Source organism: Xenopus laevis, chromosome 5L, assembly GCF_017654675.1.
Source record: "Xenopus laevis strain J_2021 chromosome 5L, Xenopus_laevis_v10.1, whole genome shotgun sequence".
NCBI lineage: Eukaryota > Metazoa > Chordata > Amphibia > Anura > Pipidae > Xenopus > Xenopus laevis.
In genome coordinates, this window is record NC_054379.1 from 53,087,598 (window position 1) to 53,110,738 (window position 23,141).

The window sequence follows — 23,141 nt, forward strand, 5'->3', positions numbered from 1 at the left end:
TAAAAACCATTACACTTTCTTTAGGCTGCATGCATTTTGATACACAGATACAGGGCAGGATACTTGCCATGCACTGAACAAAAACAAAAGTGTTAAGGGTTATTTTTGAAATAACAAAAGTCACACAGTGCAGTCCAATCACCGCTTTGAATTTCTAACTTTTGTAACTGCTCTGGTTCATGCAACCTCTTTTAATGAAATGTTCTAATAGGTGGCTCAGAACTTAATTATGATTTTAGTAATAATATGTAGACCTTAATCTCGCCTACTTGGTGACAGTTGGTAACTAAGAGCACACATATAACATTTTTATTTCCTTTGGAGTGCAGTTTTGTTTATGGGTTGACTGGCTGTTTACTTTTGCATAAATAACATACTGAGCACTGGGGAAAAGCCAAAAAGCACTGGCTGATATGTGCAGATCATTTCATTGGGTAAAACAATTACCCACTGCATTGCAGATCTCTGACCCTTCTCCCTCTGAAAAAGTATAATGTCATTTAGTGATTGTTCCAGTCAATGAGAAGTCTCAGGACAAGCATACTACATTTGCTTTTGACTGACTTGTACCCACTGCCCTAAACATACTTTTTGTAACTTAAAAACAAAAGACAAATACATATAATATATAAAGATATACAATACTAACTGTAACAGCTATCGGTCAAGCATATTACGTTCTGGACAATCAACATATTGGGAACATAAAAACCTTGCAAGCTTGGAGTTGCAGATCATTCATTGGGACAACAATAAACAAAACTGGTGACACACTATGCAATAATGCAGATTTCCTGCACAAGTGCAACCAAGTAAATTTTTATCATGTATTACCTTTTATGCTGTACTGTGCACAATAGTTGCAGATGAATTACATACAAGGCCAGTTCTGTGCATTGCTGTCACAGTAGTACATACAGTAGAACTCCCATTTTACATTTTTTAAGGGACCAGAAAAAATTATGTAAGATCTGGGGAAATGTAAAATTAGGGAAACGTATTTTGTTTTATGGATTAAAAGAGATGTAAAGTATGGGAAAACTTAAAATCAGGGGATGTGTAATTGAGGTTTCACTGTACTATACAGTTGTTAGAGAGTTATATAGCCTGCTGTCAGTCAGTTCAGTGGATATTTACCCAATATCATAATATCTTTGTGTACAAAGATAAGTCTAGATAATCTAATTCTTCTTTTTATGTCACCAAGAAAGAAATTTTTTGCAAAAAATGCACATATACGGTAGTGACCTACATTGGCCCAAGTACCTTACCTGCATTTGATCGTTTCTTTGATGTTTTAAGACTTCGGCACCTTCCGCTTACGGAACTACTGTTTTCACTCATAGAGTCTTGGGCAGAGGATCCGCTTCCTGTAGCTTCACTGTCTCTCATCATACTTTCATAGCCACTACTCCCACCACTGTGGTAAAACAGTGCAGTTTTTCCCATAGCCGGTGGAAGTTCTCCACTTAACACACTGCTGTTGTCACTGCCATGCCCACTACTGCATCGATGAGGCTTTCGAGGGGGTGTAATTTTGCTATAGGGGGAAGGTAAAGTATGAACAACTGGTCTATCTTCTTCATTTAGAGTGCCACGTTCATCTGAGTCCATATTCCCATGTGAATGCACACCTCTACTACCAGCAGTTCCCTGAAGCAACTCTGAAATCCTTCCATTAACTGCTCTTAGTGGCAACTTAGAAGCAAGTCCAGAACCTTTACTCCGACTGAGTGATTGTGTTGACCAAGATATATTTTTTCCATTTGGAGGCAAGCTTGAACTTCGACCAACAGACTGTGGGAGTGATTTTGTTGAGAAACTTAGTGTTTTGGTAGTAGATGCTGACAGACTCCGAGCTTTGGGGTTAGCAAGAAGAAGCTTGCTTACAGCTGATATTTTACATGGGCTAGATTTTGGTGAAGCACCAGCTGACTGTGAAAGTGACGAATTTATGGGGGAAGACATGGTACTTCGATTTAGGCTCCTTCCAGATCGTGGTAGGGTACTGTCTTTACTAAAGACCATTCGTGAACTGACTGAAGAAAGGCTTCCTGCCCTTTCTAAAGATAGACATTCATAATGACTCCCATTGGATCTTCCCAAGGAATTAGTTCTGCTGGCTAACTGTTCAAGTTTTGCACTGAATAATTTGCTGCTGCTGTTGCTTTTCGTATCTGTACTTAATCCTGTCAATTTAAGTTCATCAGGAAGACTGGGTAAGGAAGACAAAGAATGTTTTGATGGACTGCCACCATGGTGCTGTGGGCTAGCTCTGTTTTTTTGATCTAGACTTGATTTTCTTATTGGAGGCAAAGGTGGTGTTCCTTTGGGGCGAGGGAGGACACAATGTTTTGGAGATGCAACTCTTCTTTCAAGTGTAGATCTGGAGAACTGTTGCATGGTAACGGAACTACCTGTGTTATTATCAACATCATTGCTAATGATATCCTCTGCTTCTAGTTTTCCTGACTTTTCCAACATTCTTGGAAGGCTTCCTCTTTCAAAATGATCATTTAAATGAACTGTGCTCTGTGTGATTAATGCCATTTCACACCCATCCACTATTCTATTTATGTTGTCTGGCACTGGTGAAATGCTTCCTTCTCCACTGCTACTACTCAATCTGTCAGCTTTTTTCTGTTTTTTGTCTTGTTCATGGTTAGTTATACTACTTATGGCATCTGCTATTTGTCTATCACTTGACCTGGTACTGTCCCTTTTTACATCATCCTCACGTTTTAACCATGGATCATCATATGTAGGTTCTACTTTACAGTTAGCATCATTATTTTCCTGGTGCTGGGGGGGTTTGTTAGAATGATTGACTCCTGAAAGATCTTCATTATACTCCTGAGATTTAAAGGGGCTCACTGCAATACAAGGATATACGGTAATGTTTGTTTTCATTGGAATGCAGCTTTCACACACACTTAAACTTGAAGATTTTGATATAGTAACTGTAGTTTTCCCTACAGTGGATATTTTGCAGCCCTTTAAGGGTGATACATTGATTTTGCAATCTTCTGCTAATTCTGGGTGTGCCTGTATGTTATCTGTTCCTGAATTTTGCCTGTTGCTGGTACACATCACACTTATATTCTGCAGTGCTGTTGTAAATTCAGAAATAGGAGGATCAGCCATAGCTTCACCGTGACCATAACATGCCTGGGCAATAAAACTGTGACATGATTGTTCACCGTCACTGCCAGTGCTCATTTCACTTAACCATGAACTTATTGATGAACGTCTGCTGCATACTTCCTGACATTTTTCATCTACAGCTGTCTTTGGAAGGGGCAAAAACTGTGTGATGCTGATGTCTGAAACAGGAGCAGAATTTGAATATGACTCAAGATCTTCACTTATACTACTAATAATGCTTACAGGTCTGGAACCAGAAGCCAAAGCCTGGACAGAGCAGTCACTATTAAAACTGATAATGCTAGTAGGACGTCCATTGTCAAGGACTCCACTTATTGTTAGTTCTTCAACTAAGGTAAATACTAACTCATCCTCACCATTAAGCTCCAGTGGTTGCTGCACTGTGACCATTGTGGTGCTGAGAACTTCTTTTTTTAATGCTTTAGAATTGTCTGTCTGTTGATCAAGAAGTATGGCATCGGCAGAGAAACTTGAAGCTGTAGAAATGGATCTTTTCATGACCTGTGGGCTCATCCCAACTGGAGGAGTGCGGATTTCTGGTTGCGGCAGTGAGTCGGCTATTTGTGATAGAGAGTCTTTAATATTCATGGAAGGGCTGGTATTAGGTATTACTCCCTTTTGTGTATAGACCTTGCACCTTTGAGAAGGAGAGCTTGGTGGCTTATATTCTGAAGTCTTAGAAAGACTAGCAATACCCAGTCTAGGTGATCCCATTGCTCTTGGTTTTCCTTCTACAAATCCCAGACTATTTAGACTTTCTCTGCTGCCCTGTAGGCTGTTATTGTGACATAGCTGTGAATGGCTACTTTGAGCTCCACAACTACCTGTCACACTACGGGGAGAAGAAGGGGTAGAATTATCATTTATGTGTCCAGATGGTGCAGCTGCATGATTTTTTTGCATTTTGTGTGCTGTGCCGCCCAAACACTCCCTGCTATCCTTGTCAGAAGACTGATTTTCAGGAATGTTTTCCTCAATTTTTGTCTCTGCTGTGTTCTTGGGTTCAGTTACTTGAGCTAATTCAGATCCTTTGGTAGTGTGATCTCCACTACATGTAACAGGTAATTCTTCAAAAGGAAACCTGTTGGTTTCCTCACTTCCATCAATGCAGTCTAGTCTTTCCTGCAGTTCTGCAAAAGTATTACATTTTAAGCAATCTCTCTCTGATTTGTTTGGGGCTGATTCACTGATTTCCTCACATTTTGCTTCATTTTTTGTCTTCTGCAAAACTGGAACTATTGGAACAAAGTCAGGAGGTCCTTCATTATCAGTCAGCTCTTTATCTGACAAAGCTGTTCCATTGGGACCTACATAAATAACTGTATCACAGGATTGTTCACTACTCGATGAGTAATCTGGGTCACTAGATAAACTTAGAAGAGGAAAATCAGGATCAACCACATTTCTCGAATGGAATGGTCTTAGCTGAGTTGGCCTTCGCATTCTTCCCTCCTCACATGAGCTCTCGCCTCCAGAAGAACTTGATGTGTACTACAGGATACAAAAATAAATAAAGATATGATGTTTAAACCATGTAAAAATGGGCACAATATGATTTATAAAATAATGTGATAGGACCGATGACAACATGACAAGTTCTTGCAATCATTTTAACAGATTTACTTCAAGGTCAGTCATTTACGCGAAGGCTCTACAGTTGTCTCATTCCAGTTTTTTTTTGTTTCAGATAGATACAGGTGATTATGGCAAAATGCAGCAATTTGTTCATACAGTGTTTATGCAAACAAATGAGAAGGCCATTCATGACCACGTCTCTATGTTCTCTGTGCTGCTGCAGCATTATACCTGGCGGTTTCATTATAATGTATGTAATGCATGGAGCATATGTAGATTGCTGCCAAGTGCAGCTGTGACAGAATGGTTGCCTTTGCATTGTGGCAAAGTTTGAAGAGGACTTCCTTTCAAATTTGGATGGTACATCGCTGCGAAGTATGGTGGTGCTATATAAATAAATGTTAATAATAATAATACATGCCATCATATATATAAAATTTTTTTTTAATAAAACAAAATTATTTTGTCTGAAAAAAGTATGTGTTCTGATAATGATGTGGTTATCCAAGTAATATACACAATATTATTGCAAATTACAAGATACATGTTAATATACTACATATACTACATTTGGTTAAACTAAAAATGAAGGTGTAAAATGTAGTATGAGCTCTTTATCACTTATATAATCCAAAAAGCTTTTTATTTGAATGAGCCTATACTGTATGCATACACTGCAAAAACTGAAAAATTAAAAAGGGGGTTGTGGGAGCCCTCTAAGGCTAATTATAATGAAAGTGCATATGACCTAGCTAAATTTAAATCAAATATACAAAAAACAGGGGCTTGATCCATGTGCATTCACGGTTTGCTTATTTTTATTAGTGATTTATTTTATGCAAGTACATTTTCATGAACAGGGGTTTTTCTGTTACAAGTTTATGATCATAAAAATGCTAAGCCACAAAAAATGTGGTGGTAAACATCATATGGCAGCCCTAACTATTTACCTCTGGCAATATAATTTATAAGTTGGCACCTTACTCACATCCTTCTCTGCTGTAGCTTTTTATAGTTTTGCAACTGTAGGATCATAAACTTGTAAATAAACATCCTGTTTTTGACAATATTTGCTATTGCACAGAATAAATTACTAACATTTGGGGGGGGGCTAAGGAATGTAAATTGATCAATCCCTTCTTGCATTGATAATGTATTGACAACTTGCCAAAAGGATAAAAGTTTACATGGATCCTTACAAGATGTTTTGTATACAACAAGCTACATAATGTGCTCAAACATCAGAGTTTAGCTGATATTTTCCATTTTAAATGATCCTGTTCATGTTAGTCGCACTTTAACAGTGTAAACATAATTTCTCAACTTCATTCTTAAACTCACAAAGAAAAAGAGAGATATGGTCGGAGCTTCTTTTTAAATAAGTATGCCTTAAGATGTTTTTCTGTGTGTGTACTTCCACTGTTACATCAACTTATCTCTCCTTATTGATAGCACTCTTTATAAAACACTCATTGCTGTTTTTAAAAATATTTTTTAAAAGAAAAAAACATAGACTGTAAGCTTCCAGCATATTGCTTTGTTGGAATAAGACACATAATGATAAAATCAGTTTTTTTCCTAAACCAATGCCAATTTACAGAACACTTTTCATAATTTTCCCTTACCTTGGTTTTCTTCTTCTTCATTCTCAGAACACGGGAAGCAATCTGGATAGTGGAAAGTGTCTCTGTGTAGTTGCCCGCAGCAGCCGAAATGTGAGCTATCATGGTAGTGCGGCAGTTCATATTACCCAGAGACTCCCTGAGCAACATTGTGAGCTTGCTCTCTCTGCAGAAACAAAATGAATTAAGGTTGCATTAGTGAACCATGTTTCACTTGTACTGTCATGATGTGACTTCAGAGGTCTGTGCTTTTCCCCCTTTCTTAATGGCATGCTAATTAGTATTATGCTGCAGAATCACATGATGCTTTGTCCGGGGATGAGAATAATAGTCGCAGGTCAGTACAATTTGCATCATGGATTCCAGTCACAGGACCTTATAGTATAACTAATTCTTGTATTAAATCATAAAAAAGATACCAAACCACCCATTTAACTAGATTTACCACTCCATCGTTTTTATCTCTAATGGTCTTATTTTTCAGTATATTTATATTATAGTGCTGAGTTTTTGTTGTTTTTGTTAATAGCTAACTAATTTGTGTCTTGAACAGTTAACAATTATACCATTAAAGCATTTTAGCCTTTGCGAATATCATATTTTCTTTGCATGGCCACTGTTTAATTTACTGAAATTGATATTCTACACTATATTGCATCAGCAGTTTGTACAGTACAATTTCAAAGCCATATGCTACCATAATTCCATATCATGTCCCCAAGGTCAGAGATCAGCTGCTTTCAGCATAATAGCCAGCTGACTATAGCCGTGTACCTTTGGACAGAAGAGGATGGCTTCAATTCCTCCTTTATGTGTATAAGTTATGCACTTCATATTATAGACAACATATGGGTTGATTCTACTGGATCAATTTATACTATTGAATCTTCTATACAAACTACAAAAAGCTGTTGGGGAATACTGGAAATTATAGTTCAGTGACAGAGGTGACCAGCCTTTTTCTCTTTACTAAGATCTTTCATAAATGTTACCAATACTGCATTGACTATTTTAGATGGAGCCTGACCAGTGCTTTGTTAAAGGGTATATAAAACCTCTTCTCACACAGATCTATGCTCTTTTTGGTACAGGACAAAATCTCGCTGGTCCTTGCTGCTAATGACATGCCATTGCTTGCTATAACTATATAATCCAAAAGTACTCCTAGGGTCTAATTCATAAAGGGTCCCACTAGATTAGCCCCATTAGTAGGAGTATTCTGCCTATTAAATCCCAATTGCATAACCTTACTGACATTGAAGTTATTCTGACCAAATTGCTATTTGTTCCAGATCCCCCTTTAATGAAACCACATCCTGTATGGATTCCATTGTTCTACCTCCTTTTGTGTCATCGACAAACACATATACATTGCTTTCAAAGTCCTAGCAAACTTATTAAATAAAATGGACCCAATACAGGACCATGTAAACCATTATATTATGGAATTCACCATAGACAACTATGCAATCCTTTAACAATTTTTCATATTCATGTACAGATATCCCTAAGACTAACTGTGTGTGACCAATGTCACATAAGAGAGAGAAACAATTGAAACCTCCTTTGCAACTTCAGAGCCAAAGTATTTACAGACTAAAAACCACAGGTACTTTTTTGTTTGTACCTCCAACAAAGAAAGGCTGTTCCAGTTAAGTTTTTCCCCAGGCTTGATGCAACTTGAAAAAACTACACTGGCTCAGAAAGAAAACACCTGATAATATGGTACCATTTGTGGTATTGTTGCTTATCTGAAGTATAAAAATAAAAATGCTGAGACAGCTGCTTTCTTTATTGTCAGGAGCCTTTGCAGTATAGTAATTTTTCAAGGAATTTAGCAGATCTTTCTTTGATAAATCTATACATTAAAATGTATAAGTTATGGGATCAGTTCCAATTACGGTATACTACTTTTTAAAAAAGCATTATCAATTAGCATAAAGAAAGATAATTGGGAGAAGAAATAAAAGTGACAAGTGTCTCTCAGTCTCTCAGTAGTAGCAGGGTCTTCTTTTTAATAAACCCAATTCTATTACCGTAACTATTGATGGCTAGTTGACTCAGGGGGCAGTTCAAAAAAGACGAGAACTTGTGACAACAGTCCAGGATCTGAATGTATTCATCCCAGGATACTAAAAGAGCTCAGCTTTAAACTACAACTTAAAGGGGTTGTTCGCCTTGAAATGAACGCTTAGCATTATGTAGAGAGTGATATTCTGAGACAATCTGCATTTGGTTTTCATTTTTTATTATTTGTAGTTTTTAAGTCATTTAGCTTTTTATTCAGCAGCTCTCCAGTTTGCATTTTCAGCAATCTTGTTGGCAGGGTGCAAATTATCCTAGCAACCAAGCACTGATTTGAATAAAAGAATGGAAAATTAATAAGAGATGGCTTGAATAGAAAGACAAGTAATAAAAAGTAGCAATAACATTAGATGTGTAGCCTTAAGGAGCATTTGCTTTTAGATGGGGTCAGTGATCCCCATTTGAAAGCTTGAAAGAGTCAAAAGAAATAATTAAAATAACGATAATAAATACATTATGACAACCAATTAAAAAATTGCTCAGAGTGGGACATTCTTTAACATACTAAAAGTTAACAGAAATGTGAACCACCTTTTTAAACTACTTTAATTTGTTTTCTATGATTATTTAATGTGTGACATGGTGCAGAGATGTGAATTGCTAATGTGGTACCATTACTCCAAAAGTGATCCTGTTCCAGGCCTAAATACTAGCCTGTTAATTTGACATCTATAGTAGGAATACTTCTGGGGGTTGCAACATAGGATACGATTCTGGAATACATTTAAAATCACAATGCTATGAGTTTTTGCCAGCATGGTTTTATAAGCAATAAAATTAATTTTACCAGACTAAATTACCTTCAATAAGAAGATTAGCATGAACATTTAGATTGGGCTGGCAGTGGATGTGATCTACTAAAGCTTTTAGCTACTTGCTAAAGCTTTTGATACAGTGTCAAACATCAAAATAAATAAAAAAAAATGAATGAATGATTAATGGCCTGAATCATGATTTTATACTTGGATATAGGCCTTGCTAAAAGATAGATTACAAAGAATGGTGGAAAATTGAACATTTTCTGACTGTACCAGTAGTTTTAGTGGAAAATCATGTCCTGTCCTTGGACGTTTGATTTTTAATTTGTTTATTAATGACATTGAGGCTGGCAAGTACAGTTTCTATTTTTGATGATGATACGAAATTGGTCAGTTCTGCTTGTTCCATGCAGGATGCTTCTGCTTTGCAGAGAGATTTGACTAAATTGCAGAACTGGGCAGCTAATTGGCAAATTAGGTTCAATGTTGAGGTTATGCAATTTGATGGAAATAACATAAATGATAGTTTATAAAAGATGGAATAGTATTTAACCTGAAAATCTCACATTTTCAGGTTTAAAAAAAAAAAATAGAATTTTTCTAGATTTTTTATACCCCAAAGCTGGAAATAGCTTTAATCCACAAATACTCCAGCTAAAATCTGTCAAGGTCATGTCGAAGTCAATGGCAGAAGTGCCTTGAACCATTTGAAGATGTTTGTAGCCTTCATGATGTTCGAGTTTTTGGTGGGTTTGGCTTGAAAGCCAAAATTAGAGCGATTCGATTTTTTTCATAGAAAACTCGATCAATTTGAGTATTTCATCCTGATTTTTACATTTGATTTTTTTCATAAATTAAAAAACTTTTTAGTTGTGAGTTCATTCTAGGTATAAAAACCCTCACAAACCTCTAAACCTCAACCTTTGATAAATAATCCTCTGAATAGTAGTGTGTCGGGACCCTTTTATAGCAAATACACCTGGTTTCCAGTGATTCTCAAAGGAGAAATATTTGTAGTTCAGAATGAACCATGTAGATACCGTATATACTCGAATATAGGCCGACCAGAGTATAAACCGAGGAACCTAATTTTACCTGCAAAAACTGGGAAAACTTATTGACTCGAGTATAAGCCTAGGGTGAGAAATGCACTGTTGCTGGGTTGGGGTGGGGTGCATGGAAGTAGTAGTTCAGCTACAGCTGGAGGGCTACACACTGTTACACAACATAACATATTTCTTTATGCAAGTTCCTGGAGTCAGAACATTCCATTTCATTGAAGGGAAAGGGAATGAGACAGCAGGCAAGGTTGTGGCAGACTTGCAGGTTTGCTAGGAACTTCCAGCAGTCTGATCAGAGGCTTAAGCTCGGGTTTCACTGGCAAATGAATGAGAGCCTCCCACAGCCCGAGCGCTGCACTGAAGTCAAATTCCCTCCTCCCTCAGTAACACACAAACGTGCAGCTGCTTGCCCACACTCCCTGCACTTTTCTTGCTAATTCCGCCTGCTCGGACTCTTGGGAAGACTGAAATTAGTCCTGGTTTACTCCCGAGTATCAGAGCACCCCCCCCCCCGTGTCCACTCCTGGCTGGTCTCTTCCAACACAACTTTATCTCCTCACGTCCCCGCCCACCCCAATGCTTACTGTTTTTTTAGAGGAGCCGCACCCTCTGCCGTAGCGAGAAACTTCTTCCAATAAAACGCAGCCTCCACTATGCACGCCCCCGCATCATCTGCCGGGAACTGGAAGTTGGAGCGGCTTGTATGGTAGCCATGGCAACACCCACAGCGTCATTTCTGAAAGCCCCATCAGGCTACACAGGACATCGGCACTACCTGATGACGCACTGAAGCCGTCATTGAAGCGGACTTCCACCAGGATATGGGTGAGAGAGCAGGAGCTCCTGAAGTGCAGCCTTTCGGTTTCGCAGCAATTCGTGTATTGACTCGAGTATAAGCCGAGGTTGAGTTTTTCAGCACGTTTTGGGTGCTCAAAAACTCAGCTTATACTCGAGTATATACGGTAATCTTTTTCTAGTTATGCCCTTTCACTATAAAAGGAAGTGATTTAAAGCAACTATTATAATTTTTTTCCACATATTTCCCAACTAAAAAAATATAGTAGCCAAAATGTACATGACTTTGTCATTATGTTTCCAACTGCAAAGTGGCTCATTAAAATTAAGAATCTGTTGTTTCTGGGAGATGCTTCATTTTAAAATTATAGCAGTTAAAACAAAGTATTCATGATTTTGTGACTTGTGCTGTTTATGCCATGACGTAAAGTCAGAACCTTTTCTCAATTTGCACTACACCTGGTAACTTGAAAAGCCAAATTTCTTTTTTTTTTACATGGAAATTCATCTCCTTTGTGATCTATACAATAGCAAATCTGCTGATTGGTGGCAATTGGTTATTTACCATTTATGTTTATAAACATGGGTTTTCTACAGTAAAGGAAAACACATTCACATATGTGTAGGGACCTATAGGATTAACAGGCTCCTATAGCTTTAAATCCCTACACGTCCTCCTTTTCCCTAGTTGCTGGGCAAAAGCCCAAGGGGCAAATTCACTGAGCGCTGAAAATGCGCTAGCGACGGTTTTCCAGACTTCACCAGGCTAGTTTCGCCAGGGCTGCTCAAATTCACTAAAATCCGAAGTTGCGCCCAGGGAGGCGAAAGGTAGCGAAGTTGCGCTAGCGTAAATTCGTCAAGCAAAGCGAAGTTACGCTAGCGATGCCTAATTTGCATACGGCGCCAAGTTAAAGTACAATGGACGTATATGTAGCAGCAAATACATTACACTGTCCAAGCCTGGGAAACTTTCATAAAATATAATAGAGTTGTTATTTTGCTCTATACATGTGCCCACTGTATAGTTTAGGTGCCATATGTTAGGAAATGTAAGGGAGTAGGAGGGTCCCCCAAAAAAATTTACGATCTTTTTCAGCCTATCACCCGTAAAAAAGTAAAAGACGCCAGCGTTTTTTGTGACTTGAAAAAAAATGTAAACTTTTTTTGAAGCAAGTCCTATCTATTCTATTGCACTTCGCCAAGTCTGAGGTGGCGATGGCAAGTCTGGCGCAAGAGTTAACGTTCAGTAAAATCAGCATGTTAGTGAATTAGCGTAGTTACGTCCCTTCACCATAGAGCAAATTCACCTGGCATAAGGCTGCAAAGTAGCACTAGAGTAGGTCAAGTGGCAAAATGACGTCACCCTGGCAAATTTACGCTAGCGTTAGTCACTTCGATCTTTAGTAAATTTGCCCCCATGTAGCTAGTTATATTTGCATAACCAGTGTTATTGGTCAAGAGGTGTAATGACCACTTCCTACCACGCTTCAATATAGTGTTTGGAAAGGGGTGGAGCTTCCTCTTTGGCTGCTGGTGTCCTTACCTATTGGATGTTCCCATTAAGCCTGGGTACACCAAGGCCCAGTAAAGCCATTGCCCTAAAGGGACAGCACCTTTGGTGTTTAAGCCGGGGACCAGGGAACCCCGTGAACGAGGTTTAGCTAGATTTAGGTTATATCTGTTATAGCTTAGATATCAAGAGCAGCTTTGTGCTCCATCGAGCATCTTTAGCAGGGAGTAGCTTCCCAAGATTCTTCCTAGATTGCCTTTAGTGAAGGGACCACGGTGGATAGGGTGTCAGGCTTAGACTCCTTCTCCCTGACCACTCCACTGGGTGGGATCCGGACTACTTTGAGGTATATCTGCCTGACAGAATTGATGTGCTGCTTGACTACAATGCCTTATGGGAGTCACATTTCTTAGCTGTGTCATCCAACCTGTTCTAGCATATGATGTTACATCTGCCTATTCCTCATCTGATGTAAGCAAACCTGGGGATTTATGTCTTGGTACAAATAAACTATCTTTCAGTTGTTTCACCATAAGAACCTCCAGGCATCCAATCATTTTCTATTTTACATGCACAGTAGCCTGAGAGTTAGCGAAGGCCCTGAACCGAAGTGTTGGGTCGCAATGTAACCCATGCTCCTATCACTAGCTAGACATTAACTACTTTTGGTCTGCTTAGCCCAAATTAGCGTTACATATGCTTGAGAATACTTGTAAAATTATACTGTGCTACAACAACATGTGAAGCATTTCATAAGTGGTAAATCAAGGCAATGGATTATTCATAACAAACAGTGCAAGTTCATTATGGGTTAAGTAAAAATAAACGTAGAACAAATTAATTGGAACACAATTTATTGTTTTCGTCTAGTGTCTCCTTATCACAAGAGAATAAGGAACCTACAATGTTTCTATAGAAATTAACCATTCAGAATTGAGGAATGCAGCGGTGATTTAGAGCAGGTAATTGCATTTCTACGTATAACAAAAGGCATGGATATGAAAACAAAGTTATCAAGATCTCCTCAGCATTAAGGAACCTGACAAATACAATTATTACTAGGCACCATAGAGATGAGCTGTATGCTATGAAAAAGAATTTGCCTGTGATATTAATCCATTTACTTAACATAACTGTATTACCTTCAAATCTCATTAGAGAGTGGACAAGGTATAAACTAGCAATTCTGCTTTATGATACTTGAGATCCTTTTATGATTAAAAGCGGGTTTTGCAGTGCTCATGGCAACTAGAATGACAGGCTTTGATTGTGGATGTGAAGGTTAAAAGAAAAGGGCTGACATTTTCTTGATTGGAACTGGGTTCCAATACATTAGAACATATTAACTAACAGTGATTTAAAAATGACCAATTGCAAGCACAATCATTTTAGGGGCTTGTGTTACTGTAGGGGTTTCATTGTAAGGCCTCATAAATATACCCAGTTCTTTTCACAATCTTTGTTATTAGGGAAGGAAAGGTAATTTTTCTTAGCATGAATGTATTCCTTAGCAAAGGCTGATAGAAGACTGTGCTGCATGGGATTCTTTTTCTTGATTCATGTAGTAAAAAAAAAAAATAGTTCTAAGCTAGACTCATCTCTTTATTGAGCAACCTAGATTTAAGGGGTTGTTAACTTTTAGTATGATATAGAGAGAGAAATTCTGAGACAATTTGCAAATGGTTTTTAGTTTCTATTATTTGTGGTTTTTGAGTTATTTAACTTTTTATTCAGCGTCTCTCCAGTTTGTCAAACATTGCATGTAATGGTGTCAACAACTGACTTAAATCTTTGCCTGGAAGTTCTCTAGTTAAGTAAATGAGGTTCAAATTTACAGAGAGCCAGCACTTTTATTGCGGAGAAAAGAAAAAATACACTGTAGCCATTCTAAAGTAAGACTGTCAGATTTGCTTTTTAAAGTTTTAGAATGAACAAGGAATTGGAAAGGAAGGGGTTGTTTGTAGAGGGAGTACAGCATTTGCATAAAACCATAACAATTCCAACAGTTGGATGGCTTGTTGGTTTCTATCCATAATATCCAAAAAAAGACTGATCGTGTGGCTGAAGCTGATGCTATAGCCTATCATAAAGGTAATGAAGTTGTCATTTGTTTAATATATGTTGGATGGATTGTATTTATATATATATCCAGGCATGGATTTGCGGTGAATTTCCATGTTAAACCGCCAGCGAATCAATTTGCGAAACTTTTGCGAAACTCACGCGTCAAAAATATTCTGATGTCCATTGACTTTAATGCATTTGGACAAAATAGTCGCACGTATAAAAATTGTTGCTCACGTCAAAATTATTTTGACGCCCATTGTGTTTCACCACAGATTCGCCCATCACTAGTCAGCAGGGCCATGGCCTAGTGGCTTTGAGGCATCAGCACAACCAGCATGGCCAATGTACAGCATTCAATAAGGCACCACGAAAGGAGAACGTTAAATATGAGGCTTTTGAGGAAGTGGTTGAGTAGCCGCGATGGCTATTTCATGCATGGACGATTCAGTGCCGGTTTTAATGGATAAATAAAGTATTGAACTTTTAATTCATATTTTACGTATTTCTTTTGTGGTGCTTCATGCCTTATTGGATTGAATTGGACTATGTGCTTTCAAGGATTAGCATCTCACGTGATGCACACAAAGGTGCAGTTATATCGGTGTGCTCTCAGGTAATTATTTCTTGTATTCAATGTACAGCATTACCAGCATGATCAAAATTATGCTACTAGTAAACAATGATTAACATTTGTTTTTACTGTGCCATATTGAAAGCCTAGTTCATTTACAAAATTTGACACCTAAGTATTTATTAAAATAATAGTTTTCATATTTAAACTCTCATAGATATCCACGATGCTTATTATATGCAGTTGTAAGAGGAGAGTAGGGCTGGAAGAACACATTTTAATTTCCAAATCTTTTCTAGTAAAAGCCTGAGAGATAATTATTAATTAGATTACATATTTACAGTTATGAGGAGTATTATTAGCAATACCGGCATACTGCTAAAGGAGGACTGCATTACCGAACCGCATTCACCCGGATTTAAGACGCTTGCAAACTAACCCTTCCGGTAAGCACAACCCATTACCCTTCTTCATCCACATACCGGCAATTCTGCACTATTTACGAATTTCTCCCGTTAGGTACACCGCTACCGAAATCCAACTGACCAGGACAAAGACACAGCCGCTAGTGATTAAACGTGAAAAACCCGACAATTACATGTGAATTATCCTTATTATAAGGCTAATACACTATCGGGATATTTTCTTTTTTTTTTTTTAGGTGTTTTAGGTAATAAAAATCCAGCAGCGCACCGCCCCCTACATACTATTTATCCATATACCAGTGGGCCTGTGGATCCACTGATTCTATCGGTGCAGCTCAAAACCCCTGTTACTCACAAGCGCAGCCCTTCATCTTTTCAACCTATTAGCTATTATTAGCAAGGTATATTGGTAGTAGTAAAGCTGAAACACTGATAGAAGAAGTGACTGTGTGAATGTACATTAGCATTCTGAATTACTGTATAATAGCAATACATATGAGTTGAGGCCTATGTGAATTTAGATGCCAACGACCTGCTAATTAAAACCCCTGTGCTCATGCCCAAACTAAGATTTGAAATACCTGTACACAAATTTAAAGTACCTGGAGGCCCACACGTCCTTCCTCAACCCTAATAAAGTGTGGCAGCTTAGATCGGCCCCCAATTATAATTTCAGGTCTGCCTGTGCTTCAGTGCACTACTTGGGGCTCTTCCTTCCAAAGAATTATACACTGCAGTGTTTGACTATAAATTACCCCATTCTGTTACAAAAAATATAAATGGATGAGTTAATCTAATACAGCATGAACTATGCTGAACATTTCATCTGTTTTTGGGTATCTGGTTTTAGGACAATGATACCAAATCAGGGGCAATAAAATTGTAAATTGCAGGCAAAAAGCCTTAGTCATTTTCCCTCTTAATAATCCATACATGCTTTATACGTTTTCTTTAAACACCTACAAATATACATAAAAATGTATGTGGACTTCCTGTGCCAAACAGACTTCTGAATCTGTCACGAGCTTTGCGTAACCTAAGTTTTCACTAATTAATGCACTGACATCACAGATGTCAGTGTTAAGGTGGCCATACACGTAGAGATCCGCTCGTTTGACGATTTTGCAAAATGAGCAAATCTCTCCCTGATATGCCCACATTGAGGTGGGCATTATCAGGCTGATCCAATCAGATCGGATCATAATTTAGACAATACAGGCGGTTGGATCGTGGGACCACGTTAACGAACAGATGCAGCCGACTTTCGGACAGATATCGATCAGGGAAGACCGTCGGAGGGTCTGTCAGCAGCTTTTATCGCCCCATGTATGTGCAGCTTTAGACTGAGGCACCAAAGGCCCACAAGTTAACCTGTTATCAAAGGCCCTACAGTTGCTTCTTGCTGAGAAAAAGACTAGTATCCTCATGTTTGCGAGTTGCTAGTAGAATATATTAGCTCTTGCTCTCCCATTTACACTGCAAATTCTTCCTGAGAAACTCACTGATATGTGGCAATAAATGTGGCTTCTGTCTCTATTCTGACCACATCAGAGTTCTAATTAACTCTTTCCTATCTTTCTCATTGCTGGGAATGAAATGTAAAAAAAACCAGAACCTGTAAACAGTAGAATATTAATGTTCTGCGCTACAGAGAGGGCAAAGGACCCACTCAGGTCAGTGTCTATTGGAAAACACCCAGTATGCCAGCATGCCAATCCAACACTGTTAGTGTTTAAAGATTATGAACAACTAATACTGCTAGCACCTGGTTATAGAGGTTCCAGTAATCTGCAAAAAATCATAGAGACTGGTCCATTGTTCCTTAAAGGAACAGTAACATCAAAAAATTAAATTGTTTTAAAGTAATACAAATATAATACAGTGTTGCCCTGCACTGGTAAAACTGATGTGTTTGCTTCAGAAACACTACTATTGTTTATATAAATAAGCTGCTGTGTAGCAATGGGGGCAGTCATTCAAAGGAAAAAAGGCTCACGTTACACAGCAGATAGCAGATAAGCTCTGTAGAACATAATGGTGTTATCCGTTATTCACTATTTAACCTGTGCCATATAGCCTTTTTACAATTTCCGCCATTGCTACACAGCAGCTTGTTTATATGAACTATAGTAGTGTTTCTGAATCAAACACATCAGTTTTACCAGTGCAGGGCAACACTACATGATATTTTCATTACTTTAAAACACCAATTTTTTGGTGTTACTGTTCCTTTAATGGTGCTGACCCACATGGTATTGCACTGCAGTTTTCAAGAATGACTGGATATAAATGTATACGTCCTGTATGTCTAACTGCAAACTAGCAGTTAAAGGAAAAAAAACTATAAGCAGCAACAATATTACCTAGCGACTTAAGACATAATTTTGAAGGTGGCCATAAAGCAGTTCCCATAATGATCTAAACTATCATTGTGATACAAATGTATTCCTGTAAATGTGCCACAATCAAGGGAAAATGGTGTTTGGCATAGCAAAAAAAAAAAATCCAGACTTTGGATTTAGAATCTTAGCAAATGATATTCAGTTTTTACAACTGATACAGAATGGTACACTTAGGGCATATTTATTATGCTGTGTAAAATGAAATTCACCAAATAAAACGGTGTAAAAAGCTGTGTATTATTTCAGACCTTTGTAAGAAAGTTCCAGTTGAAGTCACTTCAAGAAAATAAAAGCATACAAGCAAAGCCTGGTGATGTGTGCTGAATTATCCTGCCATTTGTTATACCATATAATAAATCTGCCCCTTTGGGTAAAATTACACAAGAGATTTTGATCAGATTTTGTGGGTAAGATTTAACTGATCTTGCCATCCAACACCATGCAACATCATGCAACACCACAACATTCGTAGAATGCAACAATATCTGATTTCCCTATAGCTAGAATGAATGAAGTCAGATCACATCAGGTGTAGTTTGTTCATGCATCTAAAAATCCAACATTCAGAGGCGCATTTATCAAAGGTCGAATTTCAAATTCATGCGAGTTTTTAAAAACTCCCCTAAACTCGCATAAATTTGAAACTTATTAATAAAATCACATTTTTTAAAATTGGATGAATTAAATCGACCTGAAAACTCGAATGTGATTCAAATTTTAAAAACTTGATTTAAGCTTTTTCTCCGGAAAAAAACTCGACTGAAACTCAAACTGATCCCTGGACCTCTCCAATTGACTTAAAGGAGAAATCAACCTGTGGGAAAAAAAACCCTACCCCCTACCCCAGGTAGACCTCCCTCCCTCCTCCCCCCAGACTAACTACCCCCCTGGGGAAATGCCCCATACTTTGTACTTGCCCCTCGGCGCAGATTCTTCCAGTGAAGTTCCATGCATCCATCTTCCGAGTCCTCGGGGAGATCGGCAATTTCCATGTAATTTCGTGCATGCACAGTTGCGCGAACCAGCAATCAGCTCCAACTGCGCATGCACAGAAATACCGATCTCCCAATCAGCTAAAAGAGGACACGGAAGATGGATGCGTGGAACTTCGCTGGAAGAATCTGCGCAGAGGAGTAAGTATGGAGTATGGGACATTTCCCCTGGGGGGGTAGTAAGCCTGGGGGGAGGAGGGAGGGAGGTCTACCTGGGGTGGGGGGTAGGGTTTTTTTCCCCACAGGTTGATTTCTCCTTTAAACAGCAATTCAGCAAGTTTTAGGTGGCGGATAGTCGAATCTGAGTTCTTAAAGGACCAGAGTATGATATTCGATTTTTTTTTTTAATTTTTCATTCCGTGCTTTTACTATCCATCAAAGCCCATGGGTGTTTTTTTTCTTAGCGAAACGCTGTGAAATATTTCACTCATCCTTAACCATTCCAAATTCAGAACCATCATTTAGATGCAAAGCAATAAGTATTGTATGCACAAATAGAGTGAGCAGATAAGACAATACCTTAGACATTGATATTCAATGACATTGAACATATAAAAAGGCTTAATAATACAGAAGTAAATTCAATCATAAACAACAAGTATTTTGCATCAGAAGGCAGATCTATCACATGACTATTTAGATTTTCTACTTCAAGATGCGCATAATTTGCAATTGACATAACATCTGGGTTAAGTTCTAACTGCATATTTAAGATTGTCTTAAGACTCTGTAACACAACAATGCAATATATAAGGCCACTTACTTGTAAGGGATATGCTTGCTGCCATTGACCAATGCCAGGATTACATTGCCAAGAGCTGACAGTGAGAGACATTGCCCAGTGCTTCCATCTCTGCTTTTGCTCAGTACTTTGACACAGCTCCCCAAATCAATAAGATGCAATCGGCTGCGACCTCCAGACACTGAGGAAAAGAAAATTATGTGGAAACAAGTTTAACCTTCAAATAATTGTAAATTGCATTATAAAAATGTATTTGATAAACTATGTCTCCTTTTAAAGCAGAAGAACTCAAACACACAATGCGCATATATATATTTTTGGTGGAAACAACACCAGGCAAGAACTCAATACTCAAATTATAGAGAGTAGTATAAATATTACAAATATAACTTGCAAATAGGGTCTAGGTATTCATGAAATATGTTAATGTATAATATATCTGGCACTGATACACACTCACAGACAGACACACATTTAGACCAAACATATACAGTACACATACTGTATAGACTGGTGCTCATTGGTACCACAATTTGCAACAGATTTACCATAATAGTGCAGATTGTTCATGTAAAATCATACTAGCAATGAGAACCACCAAAACACCAACTGAATTGCAGGTGCAGATACACCTTACTGTTAAACTATATTAAAACTATTAAAACTATAATGATACTCCACATTAAGATGTAAACTGGTGCATAAGTGTTACAGGAACTGATGTCTCTATACATCTATATATTTTTGGAGTTGTCGAAACCTGAAAATACAATCCTGACTCCTTTGAGTGGTGGAAGTCAGGTTGCTCAAATAAAGACTAATAATTCCAGTGCTCAGGTAAGTTATAAGAGCTGTGTGTTAGTATCGCTTTAACGTAAATGGCATATCAAGTGATCTCTACAGAGAAGATCTGACCTAAATAACCTGAACCACTGCAGCAGTTTCTCATACTACTGAATAAAAATACTCCATCTGTTATCTGATGCCATACAAGTTCGCTTTTTCTTGTTTTTTTGAGTTGATGATTTGGTGGGATGCTGAGATTTGTGTTTTAAAAACAGCTGAAAGGCAAGAGGATATTCAGTGTATTCCTAATTTACAGTTTTTTTCTCCAAACTGAAGACCCAGGCTTTCTTAATTTCCCAGAGTTTATCTGGCCCTGCTAGTAATGATCACTGTAACCTGTGAAAGACATTTTAAGACTGACAACACAATGGGAGTTATTTATCGAATATTAGAGTTTTTTAATACCTCGAATGAACTCAAATGAACTCACAACTTGAATGGAAAAAACTTGATTCAGCAAGTTCAAGTTGTGAAACCCGAAAACTCAAATTAATCAAATTTTTGGCAGAAAAAAACCCCCCCTCAAATCGCTCAAGTTTTCGGACAAAACCCTCTGAAAAAAATTCGAACATTTTGAAGGCTATTGCCATCTTTAAATGGTTCAAGGGACCTCTTCCATTGGGGCAAATTCACATAAGGCAAATTCGCTACCACTACGCTAATTCACAAAAAATGCGGAGTTGCTTCCCTGCAGGAGAATGCTGGCAAAGTTTCACTTGCGTAAATTCGTCAGCTCAAGCATTTCCTTGAGAACTTTCACTTTGTTTCTGCCTAGCGAAAATTTGTTATTACACTTACACTTAGGTCAATTTGAATAGGGCGGGTACATATAGGTCATATATATGTCTTTATTAGAGATGTTGGTGCAAATGCTTGAAGTGGCCACTCATTATTACAAATGTCCAAGGAAGCAAAATAAAGACAAACAAGATCCTCTCATGACCTACACATGAGCCCACCCTAAAACAAATGTGGCATGCTCCTCAAATGGTTAAAAAAAGTTCAAAAAACAATTATTAATAGTTACAACTTTTAAAGACCATCCTACTTTAAAACATGAAAAAACGCCAGCGTTTTTTTTATAATTTCTATGACACTTCGGCATACCGGATATGTCACTGACATAAGATTGAGGAGGATGCTTTATCTTATCAGTTCACCAGGTCTGGTGGAGGTGTATTTTCAGATTCAAGGTATAATAAATCTTGAATAATTTGAGTTTTTTCAAACCCTAAAATGTGAGTTTTGACCAAAAAAATAACCTTGAAAACTCGAATTTTCGTGGCAAACACAACTCAATCCTTCATAAATAAAAATCCAATATGTTCAATAGCTACCTTTGCCAAATTATCCACAAAGAAAACTGAAACAAGATGTTCTTGACTAGTGACTTTAACACTGACATTCTGCCTAATCTCTTTACATTTACAATTTTATTCTGTAAAATACAGTGAACAATTATCCTTAGATTAATAGACTATGAAATTAATTATACACAATAAATACAGTTTGGCCAAAAGACTAATGAGACAAGCATCTGGGTGCTTTCTTAAGCTTCCGCTACTTCTTTCCTTTGTAAGCAAATTCTTTTGTCCAAAATACTGTTTTGTACAAAGGATATTCCAGAGCAGCACAGAAAAAAGGAAATGTGAGGTATAAACTGAGACCAAAGCATCTGTCAATTTATTATTGCTGTGGAATATGCTGTAATAGTCAGCATATTCCACAGTGCTGCACAGCTGGGAGGCAAAGACTGCATACCAATGATAAACATTCACACGGATAGCAGTGGTGGAGAGAAACTGAGGAAGAATTAGCCCCACATGTGAATTAGTAAATATTCTTAAAGATTAAGGTGTAGGCTTGGAAATGACAACTGTGAAATTAAGTCAAGATGCAGATGGTAAGAATAAAATACTGTAACCTTAAATCTGTCTAGGTCCTGTAGAAAATTTTGAGTTTTAGCAAATAACCCCCTAATTATAGTTGTTTGGAGAGTTAAATGTTTAGGTGTTAAGGGGAGGTGGTCTTGAGGATACAATACATGGTGAATGAATGAATGTATGAATTTCGGATCAGCAAAATATCTGTTCCCAAGTTCACTCTAAACATAATAACAAATACTCACTGCCTCCTTTTCCACTCTTTTCCATGCGATACTGATAGATATGCAAAGTAAACAACATGTGTGAGTTTCTGTGGTCGTCTTCATCGCAATCACGTTGACTGCTTCTTCGTGAGGCAATAGCTGCATCAAGAAAGAAGGCTGCTTTCTCTGCTGTGGGAGCCCGCAGTTCACTCTGGTTCTGCAGCTAAAGACAGAAACAATAGACACAAACAAATATAATACATTGTAATAAAAACATTGTAAATATATATATATATATATATATATATATATATATATATATATATATATATATATATATATATATATATATATAGTAGTCCAAGTGGAACGCACACCATAAGAGGTATCCAAAACTGGGTGCCAGTCCTTAGTAAATACAATGTATAGATCCAGT

At 37.7% G+C, this 23,141-nt stretch overlaps 1 protein-coding gene across 1 annotated transcript in view; it reads right to left on the reverse strand.

Moving 5' to 3' along the window:
* Window positions 1-23,141, reverse strand: part of LOC108716124 (kinesin-like protein KIF26B) — a 192,863-nt gene that overhangs the window by 11,310 nt on the left and 158,412 nt on the right. Inside the window, exons 9-12 of the mRNA XM_041562761.1 lie at window positions 22,745-22,928; window positions 19,792-19,951; window positions 6,366-6,528; window positions 1,272-4,656 (exon numbers count right to left, since the gene is read on the reverse strand). Coding sequence (XP_041418695.1) covers window positions 1,272-4,656; window positions 6,366-6,528; window positions 19,792-19,951; window positions 22,745-22,928 — 3,892 coding nt within the window. The remainder of the gene's footprint in view (window positions 1-1,271; window positions 4,657-6,365; window positions 6,529-19,791; window positions 19,952-22,744; window positions 22,929-23,141) is intronic.